Here is a 19,543-nt window from a genome sequence, read left to right as displayed (position 1 = left end):
GGTTTGGGAGGCCTTGCAAATTTGGGTTCTGAGTCTCTGTCAGTCTTCAGTTTGCTTTTTCTCCATGAGAACAAAGTATTTATTCGCCTTCTGAATCTCACAGCAGCAGTGTAGAGTGGAAACTTGATTGGGATTTCTCTGCTCCAAAATAGCCTCCAGAAGGCATGGAAGGACTTGCTGGAATATAGCCTGGCCACTGTGCTTGGCCACAGTCATCAACAATAAAATAAAAGTTCTTTGTATTTCCAAAGCTTGACTTTGTCAGTGGTGATTTTACAGCTTTTCAAATAGTGAAAATTATAAAATGACAAGAGAAGGTGGGCTTCACTTTGCGGTGCAGGACTGAACACTTGTAAATGAAATTGCTTCAAAGTGAAAAACTCCAAGACAGGATGAAACACGAAGAAAACACATTCCTATTCATGAATAAAAAAAAGGCAGCTAGAGAAACAAATTAGTAACTTGGGAGCGTCATACCTATTGAATTTTGTTGTGTAGAGAAGTAATAATTTACTTAGAACATACCAAAGTTTGAAATCTTTGTCAGTGTTGACACTTGTTGAAAATGTAAGCTGTCAGTGCCTGCTGCCAGCTTGTGGGGCTGATCAGGACAGGAGAGGATAGTGTCAGGGTGGATGGAGCCCTTCTCCTCCCCGGGAATCATGGAGCTTAAAGTTTGCTGAAACATTAACTTCAGTTTCAGATGATGTTTCTAAGATATTTCCCATTCTTTCTGAGTCTTGACTGTCTTCTTCATTAAAGATAAAATTACTATTCATCATCAAAATGGTAAAATTACTATTTACCACTGAGAATACATCCTGGTTCCGTATAGCTTAGGTTTTGGCAAATGAATATATTTCAGCACAATTTAACTTTATTCAGAAGCTAATTTAAGTAATATCTTTCTTTATTAGATGGAGATGCAAAGCCCTATGTCTGACAGTTTCTGAATCTCAGGTTTCCAAATTAAACTGAAGATCAGACTTTGGGAAGCTGAAGTACACTGCTGGAGTTTTTCCTTTGTTGCATCAGTGTAAAGCAGCAGTATAAGAAGAGCTGAGAAAAGTGGAGCCTTTCATGTACCCAGTGCAGCTTTTACTGTGGTGCTTGATAAGAGATGTGTTACCACACCAGGACAGATCAGCAATTGCCCAGAGTTAGGGGATAGGTGGGGGCTGGTGGCTGAATTGACTTCCCTGCCTCTGTGCTCCTGGATGGAGAGGAGCTGGAGCAGTGCAGTCCTCCGGTGAGCTCTGAGCTGTCCCTGTCACCTGATACAGGATTTCTTTTGTCTGGCAGCTGAATGAGTCGAACCAGATGGGAAAGGAGAGTGAAGGAGAAATTGTAGTCTAAGGACAGTTCTGAATATGCAGAATTCTTTAGCACATTTATGTTCTCCTTGGGCTAAATGGGCTTTCCTCAAACTGTTGTTTTTTAGAACAAGCTACTGCAATATCTACCAGTGATACTGAGATTAGAAATGTATCTTTCTTCCATCCACACACTGACTACTTGTGTGCTTGGTTCCATCTGGAAAGGATATAATTGAATCCTTGTTTGGCTTCTTTAATTATTTCTTTGCAAAGTCTTTGGCTGGGAATTTTGCCACTTACAATACAAATATTCAAACCTAAGACCATAAACTGTGCTTTCAAAGAGCATTTTTGTAAACCTTTTATCATTTGGAGGTTTTTCAAAAGAGAACATGAGACCTTCTCAATGAACATGTTTTAATATTTTAAATCCCCGGAGAAGATTTTGTTTCCTTGCAGGTTGGCTGTAGTTGCTAATTAACTTTGTTAATTAATCATGCTATAGGGATGAAACATGCTTGATTAAAAATAAATAAACCCATATAGCAACAAAGTGATGCTACTGTTTTTTCCTATTTAAAAGCAAAGATTAAAAAATGAGATTGACTTTGAAGCTGCGTGTCAAATGTTCTTTGCATTTAAAACATGGGAAAGGCTAAAGCAGCTAAAAGCTGATTATTTTTGCAGCTCAATCATAGTAAAATGTTTATTCAGTTGTAACACCATGTTAAAAATGGGGGCTGAGAGTAGTCGCTGAAGGTGCTGCCTTAATCAGAACTGACTGAGATGGTGGATAATAACCAGAGGGTTTATTTGGTCATCCTTAGACATGAAGGTCCTTGTTTTTTCCTGTCATCTGTCTCATATGGAAACTTCCAACACTGCAAATTCGTTTTAAATGCTGTTGGCTTGTAAATGGAGCCTGACCACGTTCCTTGCCCTTCACACTGGCGTGTGTTTGTGCAGAGGTGGTGGGAAGTGGCTCACCACAGGCAGCGGGCCAAGTGCATCCCTGACACAGCTCCCTGGAACAGTCCCAGGGATGCCTGTGGTCCACAGGCACGCTGAGCTCCTGCTGCACGCCCTGCCCAGAGGAAGGTAACCATCTGCATGGTCTGGCTCTGAGAACATAGCTCCTTCACCTGGGGAATGCAGCTGGGAGGGAGGAAGCAGGAGCACGAAGCTTGCCTGCCTCAAAGCTGACTATTTGTAGACACTGTTGGAACAGATGGCTCTTCTGTACCCACTGTGACACTTTTTTTACCCTCTCCTACATGACAGTCAGGTTTCTTTTTCATTTTCTGCCATTGAAAAGTGATTCTGTTCCTAACAGCAGCAGTGCTATAAACAAAGTTTGAGAATGCCAGTCTTTGGTGTCCTTCACTGGGAAAATTGCTAAGAAAACCCTTTGAGATCATCTGGGGATCCTCAACTGGAGGGAAGACCTGGCATTGTTGGAGGAACTTTCTTTGTGAATGGAGCTTGAGTGAAATTTATTCTGATAAAATTCCAGAAATGTGTAACTGATTCCATGTTGGAGTTAACATGGAGTGAGGGAAGTAGGAGTATTCCTGATGTAGGAGGCATAGCTAAATAAATCTCTCCAGACCTCTGGCAGGAAGTATATGGAGGAGTGGTTTGTGGGGGGGTCTGTTTGTTTATTCTCCTCCCACCTCCTGCATAGTTTCTCATAAAATATCTTTAGGCATTTGTTTTGCAATTAAAAGGTCAAAACCTCCTCAAAGGGAATACTTGCTTTTTCCACTAGAACATATTAGGGCACTGAAGCAGTGCAAAAATGCGAGGGGCTATTTCCAGCAAGATGAACTAAATCCTTAAAATAGGATTAACCAGTTTTATAATTTGCCTGTGATAGTATCTGAGCAAGGAAGGGGGAAGGGGCACGTGTCTTTCAGAAGATGTGTTTAGGACACCTGTGTTAAGGCTCTTGATGCTGGACTAATGCCACTTCTCAATTATCCATATTTTTTTACATGTGCCAGAGAAAGTCTTGATACCGTACTGGAGAACACAAACACAATTTCTACATCTTCTGTATCTTCTTCAACTTTTGCTGATACTCAGTAGTTTCAGCGTCATCCCTGTTAAAAGATGAGGATTGTGGCAATGCCTGGAGCTAATCTGATACCCACTGTTGTTGTGGGGAATGCTGAGGGGTGCAGCGAGCACAGGGGGACTGGTGACCAGTACAGAGACTCAGCTTCAATACCACATCTTCTGCTGAAATGGAGAGGGGGGACTGGTGCAGTGACCCAGGCAAACTGAGCTGTGGCTGAGTGACAGGAGCGCTGTCATTCCACAGGAATTAGGCAGGCATGTGCAGATTTTCCTCATCAAGAATGGTTCCTGAGAAATGGTTTGAAGGCTACTTTTTTTTTTTTTCCTGCAAGTTTGGGAATAAAATGCCACAGAGCAGTTAGTTTTCCATTACGAGAAAGTTTTCCTGGATGATAATGACCCAGTCAATGATAGGAGCATTTTCACAGCCTGGGTCCTACTTCTGCCCTGGATTGGCACCTTTGCAGGTTTTGGGGATGGAGCTTCCCCAGGCCATACAATGGGAAATTATCTTTCCCATTCTATGTATGCTAATCACTACTTTTCATTCCTTTCTTACAACTTTTCAGTGTACTTGAAAACTTGTGTTGAGGTTGCCAAATCCTTAATCAAACAAATTAATTATTGGTTGAGTCGAGCCAAACATTTGTGTAAGGATCTTATCTGAAAAAAGGCTAATTAAAAAAAAAAAAATCTAATAATTAAGTAGTTGCAAAATGCATCTCAGTGTGTTTATATATAGAATAGATGGTTTTAATTTTAATTTTATGCATACATTTATTGATGATGCAACAGCCTTCTGGCATGTGTTAATATGGTGCAGAATAAAGCTGATGTGCAGAGCTATAGGAAAATAAATAACACAGTCAGATTTGCACAGTCTGTTTCCGTATCACCAGCACGATGAGCTACTTTGTTGTTTGAATGAAGCAAATGATGTTTGGATTGGGCGGATTTATTGACAGCTCTGTCAAAGTGCCATGAAATGAAACAATAACGCAGGCAGTAAATACTGCAGGGGAGCACGGGGAGGAGAGCGGGGCCTGCCGGGGTTACCCCAGCGCTGTGCAGGAATGCTGCCCCGATGGGGAAGCCAGAGGGGAAGGAACTGCTATTCATGGGCTTTTCTTTCCTCAGGGAGAAGCTGTGTGTGGCTCGGCTGCAGCGGGAAGTCGCCCAGAGTAAGAGCGAAGGAGCCATGGTAAGCTGTGCCTGCTCCCTGCTTTGGGGGTCTTGTCTAGCTGCCTCGGGCACGTTTGGTCTGCCTGAAGGTGGTCACCAGAGCATCCAGGCTGAATTGGACACAACCAAGGGCTGCCAGTGATGTATTCATAAAAACTCAAGGCTTGGAAAAGCCATGGTAGAGGAAAGCTGCTCCATTCTTCTGCTGATGGTCCTCACTGGAATTAGAAGCAAGGCAAGCACAGAAAGGCAGTTTTAGATCAAAAAGCAGTATATTTACTTGCCTTTTAAATTTTAGCCTACCACAGGAAAATGAAAGAACACAAGCACGGAAGCTTAAAAACTCCCCATAATCTGATAATTTTGTAAATCGTGTAATGCTCATTGTATCTTCATTTTTCATGTACCAGTTCATGAGATTAGCCTTGTGAGCAAAAGATGAAATGGCAGATTTTTGGTTGACCGCAAACCTCAATTTATGGAGTGCCTTATCTCTTCAAAACAATTTTCTCCAGGAGCCAACATGTGCTGAGTGTGCTTAATTACTTTATATCTGAGGAACTGTTCCCATCTGTTAAGGAGTTTGTTTGTCCCTATCTTCAGATAAAGTGTCTTTAACTTCCATGGGATAAAGCAGACTTGTTCAAAAACCTTAAAACCCACACTATTCCCTTGAACATATGTGGACATGCCACTGATCTGAGTGAGTTGCACAGTTGGCTGTGAAAGACTTTGGTGGTCCCAAGTTTGTTTAAGTTAGTGGGGAGCAGCTGTAGGAGGTCTCTGGGGAGGGGATGCTCTGTGAACTGTGTGATGCAGAGTCCTCAAAATCCCACCTGCCTCCACTGAGTGCCTTTTATAAACCCTTAGTGATTAATACCACGAGGTGAGATTTGGAGGGACCTGAGTGACAGGTGGGAGAAACCAGCTCTGAGTTTATTGCTCTCACCACGGCCCCAGATGTGCCCAGCTCAGCTGTGGGAGCCACTGTCCTCTCCCATCCCTCCTCCACCCCGATGTTCCTGCCCTTGGGCTCTGGGTTGGCCACAAGGAGACTCTGAGATGGGGTTTAAGCCTGGCCCATGGGTAATATTTGTGAATGGGCATAAAAGTCTTGGAGGAACTGAGGAACAAACTTTTATCAGGTAAAGTTGCAATGCAAGAGTCTGTGACTGAGATAAAACTCCTTCTGCCTCCAGGAGGAATTTTGCCTGAGGAAGAATGGCAAAGATCAGGCATTGGATTTGCAATTGCATTTTAGTTTTCAGTGTGAATAAATGTCAAAATCTGGGAAGAGCTGTTTACTCTATTTGAAATATTTCCTTTATTTTTTTTTAAAACTATCATTTCTTGGAGGCATAGCAGTAATATAATATATTGAGTGTAAAATATACTTAGTGGGATAATCCAAGACTGTATGAAATGAGCAATAGTGATGAACCTTCCAGAGCTGGTAAGGCTTTTGGTATGTGCACCCACATTGTGGTCTCGGCTCTTGCCTGTCAGACGCTTCTCATGCTTTTCACCATGGGTTTGTGGATGGCTTCTCTCTGCTAACCAGGCTGTAATTTTGTATAATTTGTTGAGAGGCGGAGCTGTAACCCATTAGGAGCTGACAGGTAGCTCTCCGGGGGTGCAGTCTTCCCCTAAGGTAAATACTGGGCAGCTTTTCCCCTCTTCCCTGAGGGGTAATATCCACATCATCCTGGACTAGAGCCGGGAGCGACTGTGTGCCTGTAGAGGCGATTGCTTTGAAGCAGATGATGTATGGAAAGTTCTTTGTGTCTCAGAGCTCCGAGCTGGTGATTTTAATATGAAACACAGCAGTCATTAATTAACATTAATGAACTTGCGGGGCTGTGAGCAGTGTGAGAGCAGCAAGGGTCCAGGGCTGGAGTATTTGACCCCAGGGGAGGCCGGGGATTAGGAAAGTCGTGTCGCTCCGTTCCCAGGGCGGCAAGCAGCCGGCTGCACATCCTGCCTTTGGAACAGATACTTCACAAACACTCAGGGCGACATTTCGGCCAGGGATTCCCAGCGAGGGAAGAGCCTTTGGCGAGCGGCGGGGCTCCGTCCCGAGCAGCGCTGGCTGCCACAGCTGCCGCAGGGTGCCCAGCCCGTGTGCTGCTCTTTGCGGTGTGATGGGCATCCCCCGGGGCCCGCAGGCTGGCAGGGCCACCAGCAGGCTGGCATGGCCACCAGCAGGCTGGGCAGGGCCACCAGCAGCCAGGGCAGGGCCACCAGCAGCCAGGGCAGGGCCACCAGCAGGCTGGCATGGCCACCAGCAGGCTGGGCAGGGCCACCAGCAGCCAGGGCATGGCCACCAGCAGCCAGGGCAGGGCCACCAGCAGCCAGGGCAGGGCCACCAGCAGGCTGGCATGGCCACCAGCAGGCTGGGCATGGCCACCAGCAGCCAGGGCAGGGCCACCAGCAGCCAGGGCAGGGCCACCAGCAGGCTGGGCAGGGCCACCAGCAGGCTGGGCAGGGCCACCAGCAGCCAGGGCATGGCCACCAGCAGCCAGGGCAGGGCCACCAGCAGCCAGGGCAGGGCCACCAGCAGGCTGGCATGGCCACCAGCAGGCTGGGCATGGCCACCAGCAGCCAGGGCAGGGCCACCAGCAGCCAGGGCAGGGCCACCAGCAGGCTGGGCAGGGCCACCAGCAGCCAGGGCAGGGCCACCAGCAGGCTGGGCAGGGCCACCAGCAGGCTGGCATGGCCACCGGCAGCCAGGGCATGGCCACCAGCAGGCTGGGCATGGCCACCAGCAGCCAGGGCATGGCCACCAGCCAGCCACAGGGTGCCCCAGGGCCTGGCTGCGCTGTCACCGGCCGGGACATCAAAGCGATGGCACCCCAGCATCCTCCCCGCCACTGACAGAACATAGCTTTATTAAATCGCTAATTAGCTAATCGCCTTTCCTCGCTCCTTTTCTTTCTGTTTGTGGTGCCGGTTAGATTGGCGTGAAGGTTTTCGCGGAGGCTTTCCTTCGTTTGGGAAGGGCGCAGGTGACAGCACGTGGCACCTTTGGTGGCAGCTCCGGTGCCTCGCTCGGTCTCACAGGGAGCGTTTCTGGCAGTGTGAAGCAAGGCAGGAGCTGCCCTGAGTCCTGGGAACCGTGCAGGGCATCACACAAACCTTCGGCAGGATGTGTAATCACGTAATACCCGCTAGCATTTTCAGCTTCTTTAAAAAAAATGATTGTTTGGGTTTTGCTGTCACAGATAGGTCACGAGGGGTAAGAGGTGACCACTTCATGTAAAACACACTCGCTGTAAGGATGCACAATCAAAAAGAGCAGGGAGCGTGTGCCCTGTCCCTGTGTGTGTGCTGGAAGGACGTGGTGCAGTGGGTTTTCCCTGTTCCCACTCGGCTTCATCCAGCACCCAGGAACTGCTGCAAGGTGAGCACATGCACAAAACCAATGGCTAATGGACACAAAGCATGTGGTGTAGAAGCTGCTTACACTGTGGTGTCCGTGCTGAGGAAACGGGTCTGTGCATCTGTGAGCTTCTGGTGAGTGGTGATGAAATGGATGTATACAAGGAGAGGTTTTTCTGAGGCTGAAGATCAGCCAGTGTGTGCTGTGTGGGACCCACAGTGCTCCCCGAAAGAACTGAGCTTTTGAGATGTCCCAGAGTTACAGTTTTCTTGCCTGACTTTTACTGGAAGGTACTACAGAAGATGCAATGAAGACCCTTCATTTCAAGATAAATGTTGATCACCAAAACCATACAAATAATCTTGTAATATGTTTTTTCCATATGTTTGTCTGGAAAATCTGATACTTCATTGGATTATGTGGATTTATGACTTACTCTAATTGTGAACTGAGTAATTCAGGCCGAATACCTGACAATTGCTCAAATTTCTTATTTTATGAACCACCATCAGTAAATATTGATTGTTCACTATCAAAATATGGAATTACTGCCTATCCATCCCTTTAAAGTTCCAGCAGCACTGAGCTGGGATTGTTGTTTGGCTCTTCCTGTCACTCATGGTCCTTAATTTCATAGTGTGCATGTTCACAATTTTCTTAGTCACGTCTCTTCTGACTCATCAAGGATGACTCTTTGTAAAGGAAATGGAGATGATCAGTTCATTTGTGTACCCTTCTCACTGCATGTGATGGGGGCTGTGCAGGTGTCTGTAGTGACAGAGATCCCATTATTAAAATAAGCAGCTTTCAAAGCAAATCACAAGTTTATTTCAAAACATACTGAAGACTCAAAACCACATTAGTCATCAAAGTATTTTTTTTATATCTTTGAAGTGCATGAATTTGCACCTTTGGACACAAAACATGAACAGGAAAAGTGTTCATTTTCATGAAATTTTCTTAGCAGTGAACAGTGCCAGGTTAGGAAAAATATGAGAAAAGTGTTGCCACACTTTTAACAGTAGAGTTCTTGTGGCAGAGTAAGTGTTGTTTTAGCAGAAACTAGCTAAAAGCCTAAAATGTACCTAAATTGGTACCTTTATTTGTATCTGTGCTCTACAGTTGGGTTAGTTTGTTCTTTCCATCCATGTCCCTTAGTTGGACTCTGTTTTCCATTAGTTCAGTGGCCTGTAACCTACATAAAAGAAATTGTACCACTCCGGCAATTTAGCTGTGAAGGTTAAAGTGGGATGATATTGCCTTTTATATCTACATGGGTTTCACTTAGGGTGAGCCCTAGGCTCTGATTTATCATGTGTCCTGCTGCGTCTTTAAGTGATGCAAAGTGATTATCATGGGCTCTTCCTGGTACCCGTCTATTCCACACCTGCACCCTTTTGTTGAAAACACACCATGTTAAGTGAGTGTGAGGTCCCCAGTGAATAGGTTTCCACCCTCCAGTAATCCTTCTGCATTAGATTGATTTATGAATGTATCAGATTCTTTGTTAGCATGTAAACCGCTAATTAATTTAAAGCTCTCTGTGGAAAAATTAAAGCTCTGGTTAAGGCTTTCAACAGGCTCAGATGGTGCTAATAATGGAAAAACAAGTTATATTAATGAGTTTTGATGCGATCAGCACAATTCTTGCTTTACACACAGTTTTTGCAGTAAAACAGTGGAGACTGCAAGTTTTTAAATAAAGAGTGGAAGAAATAAAAAAGAAAAGGCATAAAAACCTCACAGTGTCAATAACATGTCCCATTACTATAAGGAACTGAGTCACTTCTGCTTGTTACAACTTTTTTAAATGTGATGAGTTTAGATATATGTAACAGCCTCTTTAAAAACCACGGGAAGTGCAAACCACTCTTGTTTCCAGATTGAATCAGAAGTTGTAATCAGCTTTGAAAAGATCTGCCTCCTCTCATCAAGCACTGTCAAACTGGAGCGTTCACATGGAGATGGATGTGTTGAAGTGCAGAAAAGGTCTTGACTAAAATTGCAGTAAAGTCAATTGAAAGTTTGACTGTGTTCTCAGCTTTCCCAAATTCCCAGGAGGCTTGTATGTAGCTTCAGTCTTTTGCTCTTTGCTCAAGTTCAGGCTTTTAGCGTGGGTGCTAGTTTTTGGTGAGAAGGAAGAGATCATACCCCAGTTCAATGGTGCTTTGTTGAGCTGTGCGAAATGAAGATAGAAAGCAAATTATTATTTTTTTTTTAATTCCTCGTAGGAAGCTTAAATACACAGTTAGATTGTAGGAAATTGTGCCTCTCCTGGGAGCTGCATTTACCTCTCCTGGTGCTGAGCTCTTGCAGGGACTGAGACCCAGGCCACCACCCTGTGGTCCGCAGCTGGCATTAAAGCTGCCCCATTAATCAGCTAGCAGGGCCAGCGTGTCACAGCCCCAGCTCCCAACATCTGCACCGCGGACCGGGTTTTTATGTTGGAGGGGAATGCTGAGGCTGCTCTCCAGCCAGGCTGTTACAGATGGCAGCACAATGTCCTGCCACCAGCGCAGAGATGCTCGCTGTCGCCGGTGTGATGAATCCCTGCCATCCCCTGCGGCCGTGGGGAAGGCTGCTGTAGCAGAAGCACCCGTGTCTTTTTAAAAGAGAGGATATTCAGTAATAAATGAAGTGTTAAAGATGAGATATGAAAGGCTAAATGTTCTTTCCCACCTTGTGGGTCCTTGCGTTCTATGAAAGCATGTATCTGTGCTTTGATTGGAAAGTAGCAGAGAGAGGCAAAGAAGCTGTTTTGAAATGTCTCCTCGAATATTAAATATCCTAAGCTAGAAAAAAGCAATCTGACCCTTGTGCTGCCCTCTCTGTGAAGCTGTGTATTTATGCACAGATAGCCCTGATGTCTGGCTCCTTTCTCTGAGAAACTTCATCATACAGCCACGTGGAAACTCAGTGACATTAGTAGCAGCTTGAGCATCAATAATGATTATCGAAATTCTTTACAAGCCTGGTTTAATGCTCCTGGACCTCATTAGTTTTTCATACCTCATTAGGCCAAATGTCCTCATTCACAACTTTGCAGTTTTATCTTCAGCGGTTTTAAAATAAAACCTTATGTCCTGGGTACCTTTTCTTGTTTGCTTCGAGCAAATAACGTGGATATTCTGAAGTTCTGTATTTTAATTGAATCTAGATATTCCCGATGATTAAGCTGCTGACACTTTCAGCAGTCATTTTCCAAGGAGAGCCTGATCGCCTGTGCCCGGAGGCGGCCGCCCTCCAAAGCGCGGGTTGCTGCTGGAGGAATGGCAGAGGCCGGTTTATCCGGAGGCTCCGCGGTGATTCCCGAGGATTCCCCTCCCGGCCGCGCTCCGCCCGTGCGCCAGGAGAGGGCGCTGCAGGCACGGGAAAGGCGGGCCCAATTCCCGCTTGGAATTCTCGCCCTTCCAAAGGCAGCGATGCGCCGCCCGCATCTTCCGTGGCTTCTGCCGTAAGCACCGGCACGGAATGACCAGCGCTGGATATATCCAGAGGAGCAGAAATAAGGGTTTTTTTCCCCGTCAGCTGGAACTCAGCAAAGTGGTGTCTCTCTCTTCAGCAAGTATTTAGGTTTAAAAAAAAAAAAAAAAAAAAAGAAAAAAGTCAAACAGAATTATGTAAAAATCACTGAACGCAGAAGAAAAAAAATACATCAAAATGGATTTATATAAGGTCTGAAAGTAAAGCAGAGGCGATCTGTAGAAGGCATGTCATAGCGGCTGAAGTGCCCTGCAGTAGGAATTGCCATTTCCAGCTAACAAAGGCAGGGGATGTGCAAGCCCCGAAAGGGCACGGGCAGTCTCCCGGCATCCACGGGCTTTGCAATATCGGAGTGGCAGTCGGCTCCAGCGTGAAGCAAATCCTGCTTTGTGACTGGAAGCAGATGGAACCTGCTCTAGGCAATACCTCGCTGCCTAATGGGTGCGATGCGCCCATGCACTAATAACAGTGAATTGCACACATTTTCATATCAAAGGTTAAGCTCTGCAATCCTGAGCTCCTCCAGGCAATGGCAGGAGTTGACTCGAGTAAGCCACACTCTCGCTGGATTAATATTTTTGCGAGGGTGACCTGAATAGGGGCCACCAATCTGCACGCTGAAAAGGCAGGACATTTCTGGTCTGATTTTAGCTCATGCCAAAAGGGGGATCTCAGATAGGACTGAGTTAGTCACAACATCTAAGGATGAGGAAGAGGAAAGGTGAATGTGTGTGCTGGGCCAACAGTTTTAATTTTATGCAAACTAGGAAGGAAAATTTATACAGATTAATAGTAGTGAAACTGCTGTGGTGTACTTCAACTTTGTTCTTGAAGTACCTGGGGAAATTAGTATGTTACAAGGAGTAAAAGAAGTTGCTAGATTTTTGTTGGGCTTGGTTTGTTTGGTTTGTTTTTTGGTGGCCAGTAGTTAAACAAGTACTGTAGAATTTATAATACCAGCAATTGCTTCTTTAAAAGATGTGTTTCCATTGTTAATTTGGGGAACAGAGAAAAATCCATTAATTTATCTTCTTAAGACTTCTTTTATTTTTCTTTTTTTTTTAATTAAAGGTTTTGATTTTTTTCTCCTGCATGGGGCAGGGAAAAAATTTACCAGGAAGGAAAGTTCCTGTATAAGGAAGGACAAAATTTATAAACCCAAGGCTTGCTCAGTTGTGCTGCTTCTATTAATTTCCCATTTATTTAAATTCTTGGAGCTTGTTCTGTGAAGTCAGTGCTGACCCTTGGAACGAGTCAGCTCAAGCAGTGCTTTGAATTGCATGTGAGTGTACAAACTCCTTACTGCAACAAGTCTCTGCTCAGCATCCAGCCCCCGGAGCCCTGATCCGTAACTGCTCCACAGCACCAAGAGAGCAGGGTAAGGTTCTGCTGGCTTGTCAGCTCCCTCTGGGCACTGACACAACATAGGGATATAGGAAATAATCTGCTGAGGGTGAATAAAAGAGAGACAGCAGAAACTGGGAAAACCTCTTGGCGTGTTCCTGACCACTGAACACTTCGCAGGTAGACAGGAAAACTATTTACAGCTCATCTGAAAAAGATTTGGACGTTATATTTTGGACAATATTCTTTGTGCCATTATGTCCCATGAGCTTTTTTGGTTTTTTCTCTTGGCGGAGCATAATCGCATCTCTCTGTAACTTCCCTGCAAGATTTAAAAGAAATATTAAAGTGTAGTAAGGAAGTAATGTCTTCCTGTACTAAACCTATTTTAGCTTTGTACAGATTCATATAATCTGGGCAACTGTGATTCTTCCTGTCCTTTCCCTCCCAACTCCAGTTCTCATAAACTTTAATTCAGTTTTTGCTTTGTCAGGAATTCGCTTTTGCATACTTTCTGTTTGTTTTGGCTCCGTGTCCATTGCATTGTGATAAGGCATCTTTTGATATTCCACGGGATCTTTCATAATGAAGATCTCATGACACAGTTTTCCAAGTCTGGAACTGGTGATCAGACTTGCTTGCATGTCCTGCAAGAGGAGACTGTCTAGACTGTGGGAATGACTGTGATGTTTGGATTGTGTTATTTCCATACCGCTTGGCATGATGCATTCTGTAGTTAGTCTGGAAATTAATGAAAGTGCCAGGCCTGGTATAGGGCCTTACCTGGCTGTGAAGTGGCTTTTCTTCCCTCTCCAAACTACATGGAAAAGTTGTGCCTTCTGTGTAGTACCTTGCTGTGTGACTGTAAATAACCAGGTGCTTAAAACCCCTCCTCACTACCTTCATTAATGCTCATATTCTTTAACTTTGGTGTCCTGCAAGGCCTGTAATTACCTTTGCCACCTAAAACCTTTATAATCTTGGAAAAGGTTTAATTTCTAAACACCTAATTTGTAAAATAAGCTTTGTTCTGACTCTTCTGCTGTTTGTCTGTTTGCCTGTGTAAGTAGTGAACTCTTGGGGGAAGAGACAGGGTCTTCTCAATAGTGCTGATGGATGCTTGGACCCTGGAGGGCTGATGTGCCATGAACAGTCACAGCCCAGGGCCTTGGGATGAATAATGAGAGAGGATTTGGCTCAGTGTGTGCGTTCACACAACTGTCATTGTGTAATTACATCTTTATGGTGCACGTTTGTGATTGGCATGCATGGTGACATTGCTTATTTAGAAATACTTTCTGAGCATTGGGGAAAAATCATTATCTCTTGGGAACATCCTGTTCCTGGTGGTAAGTATTAAAAAGTGCCCTGTGGCACTGGCTGGCACAGTTTTCCATTTAAGAAACTTTTTCCATGAATGTCCCTAGAGGAGCAGGTCAGAATTTCCAGGTGCCTGTTGGAAATCTTGAGTTTTGAACTACTTCCTGATGTCGTTCCTAATTAACCACCTCAAAAGGGAAAACTTGTGATGTAGGAGATATCGTCAGAAAATACATGCACTAGGTGAGAAGTCGAAAATTAATTTCATACTAAAACTAGACTTTGAGAGTTGCCAGCTCTCATAGTCTAAAGGCAGGTTCTCAGTGCTTGTGACTGGATTCCATCAGTGGATAAGGGAAACCTGTTCACAAACAGGTGGGAGGAGATAAGTGGAGGTCAAGGTGTGAAGACTGCATGTGATCTAACACACATCAGAAGGAAGAGCTTGAGAAGGAGCACGAGCAGGTGAGCAGAAATACTCTTGTGAACCGCAAGAAACAAGAATATCAGCTCTGGAAATGTTATTTAATGTTTAAAGGGAGACAGGAAGGAGAGTATTTTCTTAGTTTTGCTCTCTCCATGTAGCTACAGGCTTACAGCTCAGTGCCTGGGAGGAGCAAGACCAGCAGTGGTATTGGTGCCCATAAACCCACAGCAGCTGAGCTGAACCAAACCCTTGTGCATCTGATTGCCAGGAGCCCAGCTCTGCTGGCATGGTCATTTGCAGTGTGGGTGGTTCTTCTCAGCCCCATTTGGACAAGTTTGTTCATAATTCTCCTGTATTGAATTTGATGTCAAACTCGATGGCTTGAGTGAGTGACAGGAGTTGTTTGTTTTAGTAACATATTGCAGGAGTCCCCAGAAGCACTGGGGAAGAGCAAATTTCCTGTTCTGCAGATGTGCAGCAGAATTTGTTTCTTGCCAAAACTTCGAGACTGTATAATTACAAAGAGTTTGCTAACCCACTCTTCATACTCCTTGTGCCCAGTGGGCTGTACCCAGACTGATGCAGGAAGCCTCGAAAGCCTCACTGGGCTGCCCTGATTCGGGGCAAAGGTGTCACTCTCCTGCTTTTAAAGTTTCTGTCCCAGTGAAAGACAAGACAGCTACGTGGGGAAATGATGTGAAAATTTAGTGTGCTAGCCAAAACGTACTAAAAAATTCAGAATGACTCTCCTGACTGCGGTTACAGTGCTCTGCATGGTATAAAATGTTCATGGAAGGTCCTGAGTTTTAATTATGTGATTATGTGTTTTATTGTGCAGGAGCAGAACTTCTGCTCAGTCTAATAGCTGCTGATTTTTTTCAAGTAAGTGCTGAAAGTGGAAGTGGCAGAAGAGGGTAGAGCTGTGCTTCTTGGTTCTAGTAGTTTGTATTTTCTAGAAAAGGAAACATACTAACATACTTTTTTCTCTTCAGGAGTATTAAGCTAACATTTAAAATTGTCAACACTCACTGTTAAATTGAAAAAGCCAGATTGTTTTTTATGTCTTAAATGAGGCGTGTATGTGACTACGTGCAATTAATAGATGAGGATTAACTAGGGTTAAATAATAAAACAGGTATATCCTGCATAAAAAGATGAATGTGGTAATGAAGACCAGGGAGGTAAGTCTCAGAGTTTTTATATCTGTTTCTGACCTTCAGCTGTACAAGTGTATCCAGGCTACTGGTAAGAAAGGGGACTAAAGGACTAGAGCCTCTAAAGGCTGGCACTTGGAGCTGAGCTGAAATTGGTCTCTTGAAACACAAACAAGAAATTCAAACAGACCTATTACTGAAAAGTGATAGTGCAAAATTATATCAGGTGGAGACAATGTCTTTTAGTTATTCATTTTGACCAGTGAATGAATTAAAAACTGTATGAAAAATTGTTATTTTATCTTTTCATGTTCTGCCAGGTTCCAGACTTTTAAACTCAGTCTGGCCCCTGAAAGTTGAGTCAGTTCTTGTGAGTGTGTTGTCAGCACTAATAAAGATTTTGTAGTGGCAGCTCTGTTAAAAATACCATAGAAGATGTGCCAGCTAACAGAAAAACCACAGCATTTCCCTGCTGCCTGTGGCAGTGCCTGCAGTGCTGGAGGGGTAAATATGGAAAACAGACACATTTGTCAGAAAACTAAAGCAGTGGCACTCTGCAATCCATGCAAGGAGCAGCTGAGTAAATAAGGCACCTTTTTTTGCAGTTACTTACCAACCATAAATGGTCTCTACAAGTGGACACAAAAAACCTGTAATAAGATCTGACATGTTCATGAGGAATGCTGTAAAGAGCCTGAGGAAAGGAAATGCTGTATGGAAAGGTAGCAGCAAAGTAGTGATGCCAGAGGTGTTGAATGTGCCAGCTGAGAATGGCAAATAGAAGAGTGTGTGTGAAAATTAAAATACTGGTATATCCCAGATTTGTGGGGGTCTGATGGCGCTGCAGACTGTTTCGAGTCACATCTCATGACTGGCATGGTTAATTTCTACATCTGTCAGCCTCATAAATTTTCTTTAACCTTAAATCTATTTCAGTTAACTCCTTGACATCCTATTTACTAGCAGGAAATACAAAGACATTAATGAAAAGTACAGAAAGTGAAGAAGCCCTAACACTCCTCAGCATCAGGGCGAAAACCCCACATACTCTCCTAGCCTGTGAGTAAATCCCAGAGCCCCCTGGAGCACCAGAATTCCACTGACCAATCCATTCAAGCCCAATAAAACTCTCAGAAGTGTGCTTTTCCCTGGTGCTTATCCTGTGTTTATCCTGCTGCCTCAGCTCCTATCTCACTAACCCAGCTCCAAGCGGGAAACGCTTGATTCAGCCCTGTGCCCATTTGTTCTATGAGCTTTCAGTCCTTTAGAAAAGAAGCTGTTTGTATCATCTGAAGGCCACGCTGGCCAGTGACAGAGGAGGCAGGCACACGGGCACTGCAGATAAGCAGGAGGCTTTTAGGATGTGGCTGTGTCCCTGCTGGGGGTTGCTGTCACCCCGGCCACTGCATTGGGGTTATGCTGCTGCTCCATCTTCTGCCTCACTGCAGCACCCGCTTTGAGGTGACTGCAGAGCCCTGCTGGGGGCTCAGTTAAGCCTTGCCTTGTTCCTGTGCTCAGCCTCAGGCAATTCTCTGCTGACTGGAGACGCTGGTGACCTCCAGCTGCCCATCAGGAGGTGACAGTCTGGGGCAGTGAACTTGGCTCCCAGCACAGCTGGATCCAGAGGAACCCTGGTGGCTGAGCCCTTGTTACCTGTGCTTTGGGGCTGTGTCCCACTTCACTGCACACTTCAGAGAGTGTAGCAGTAAATTCTGTATTGCTTCATGTGGATTCCGTGGGTTAAAACCCATACCAGATGTACAAGTGTAGCATGAGTGTCACATCACCTTTCTTTGACTTTTTGACTTGACCCTTCTCTTTGGCCCTTTCACAAATTGCGTTTTACTTCTGCTGGGCACTATTCCACAGTAACGAGTTCTTTAAAATGGACAGGCATCAAGTGTTTAAGAAATCAATGTCCAGCATGACTATGAATTCATAATATTCTATTCACTTCTCTCTCCCCCCTCTGTCTGGTCTTCATAGCCATTGGCAAGTATTGAAAAATACTGTTCTATGGTAATGTTTGCATAGTGGCTTATAAAAATATTATTACCTGCTTAAAAGGAATTAAAATAAATCTTCTGAGTCTGAGCTGACCACTGTTTGCCACAGTTTGTGGAATTATCTTCTATAGACACTCCAAACAACGAAGACAGGGCCTGGAAAATGCCTGGCTTTCTAAAAACACTTTTGTAAATCTTTCTTAGCTGTGGGATACCCTGGTTTTCAGAGCTCAAGGATTCTCTTCACTCCTTTCTCCTGAAGTCTATGTCTAGGCTGAAATTTCATCCAAACTGACAGCAAATACCTATTACTTAGGTATAAAAGAAACCAATGCCGTGTCAAAAATTAAATCTCAGCAAGTAAAAGTGTGGAAATTACCCTAAACCATCTAGCCTGAGGCTCATCTTGTGCATCTACACAGAGCACAGTTGTAGCTGTAGGTCACAAAAAGTCCAAAGAGCTTGTACTTGAAAGAACTTCACACAAATCCCCTGGCCTTGGCTGCAAGACTTCTGATCCGAGAGGGAGTTTCTGCTTGCTGAATATAGACAAAATCCCATGAGATCAGGCATATTCTGGAACCTGGTTCCTTCTTGGATCATTTATTTCTTGTCTTTGTGAGTCGGGAGTTTGTTCATGGCCTGTTTGTTCAAATAAATCCACTAGAAAGTGGCTGAGAGGCTTGCAGTCTGTCATCAGTAGAACATTCAGCTCTGAACTCTCAGAGTCTGTGAAGTATTTATGTGTGTAAATTCAGGCTGTTACCTGTGTTTTAGCTGATGTTTTGATTGCCAGTGTTGTTTATTCACAGATACAGTTTAGTTCTTATGAAAAGCTCAAGTTCCAAAAGCTCAGTTCTATTTCTGTGAGCTGGAGCTTTTGTTTTGCTAGACAACATTTTACCTTCTGTTTTCTGCATTGCTGTGTTGATATCCCTTCAGGATATGTTCAAGAATTGCAGATCTGGTAGAAAATTGTAAGAGAATCAAACAACTGACACTTTGCTGGCCCAGGTGGGTTGGCTCTTGCAAGTTGCTCTCTACACACACTCTTTTGTGCTGTTTTATGGTTCAAACGCCATTATTATAAAATTTCTGGAATAAAACAAGTGAGAAACACAAACAGAAACTGGGGATTTTTGCTTGTTTGCAACGGAATTAGACAAAGCTCTTTGTAAACAAGTTTACCTTGGTTATAAAACTTTGTTTATAATAAGAAGAGATTGTATATACCTGGTATTAAAACTCCAAAACCAGCTTTATGCCTAGTTAGAAATCTTAATATAATGCAAGTCACTTTACCAAAAAAAATGTAATAAAGGGCTTGAAATTATAATTACTCATTGTAATCTAAGATGTTTCAGGGATTTTTTTGTTCCCTGTATTACTTAGCAGTCCCACTGTTTCTAATTTTGATATTGGCAGTCTTCTACTTCACACTTTTGAATACTAGGTATTTATATGGATTTTACCTATCTTAATAGAGTTGGCAAGTTTTTATTTGAACTTGAAAAACATTTCATTATGTTTAATTTAGAGGAATGAGATTTCTTTAATTGCTGTCTGTAGAAGCTATTAGAAGCTCAATTACATTTGCAAATTTATTTTTAAAGTGTTATCATTTAAAGATTATTAATTAAAAAAAAAAATCATGACCTGACTATGGGACCTTCAGGTTCACAAATAGTAATTCTCTCTACACCCCTCCAACTACAAGAAAATAACGTTCAAAATCGAGAAATGAATTCTGCTAAGAACTGAAGCAAGTCTTCAAAACTGGGCTGTCAATTGTGATTTTGAATAAATAGCGACTATTCTATTAGGGAGACGAGATTTTTTCAAAACATGGATTA

At 43.9% G+C, this 19,543-nt stretch overlaps 1 protein-coding gene across 4 annotated transcripts in view; it reads left to right on the top strand.

Moving 5' to 3' along the window:
• NCKAP5 (NCK associated protein 5) overlaps nt 1-19,543 on the top strand; it is a 377,012-nt gene that overhangs the window by 175,606 nt on the left and 181,863 nt on the right. For all 4 annotated transcript variants that reach the window (XM_066323141.1, XM_066323142.1, XM_066323143.1 and 1 more), the window contains exon 4: nt 4,537-4,596. In XM_066323141.1, coding sequence (XP_066179238.1) covers nt 4,537-4,596 — 60 coding nt within the window. The remainder of the gene's footprint in view (nt 1-4,536; nt 4,597-19,543) is intronic.

Source organism: Sylvia atricapilla, chromosome 7 (assembly GCF_009819655.1).
Source record: "Sylvia atricapilla isolate bSylAtr1 chromosome 7, bSylAtr1.pri, whole genome shotgun sequence".
NCBI lineage: Eukaryota > Metazoa > Chordata > Aves > Passeriformes > Sylviidae > Sylvia > Sylvia atricapilla.
This window is presented reverse-complemented; position numbering and strand designations above follow the sequence as displayed.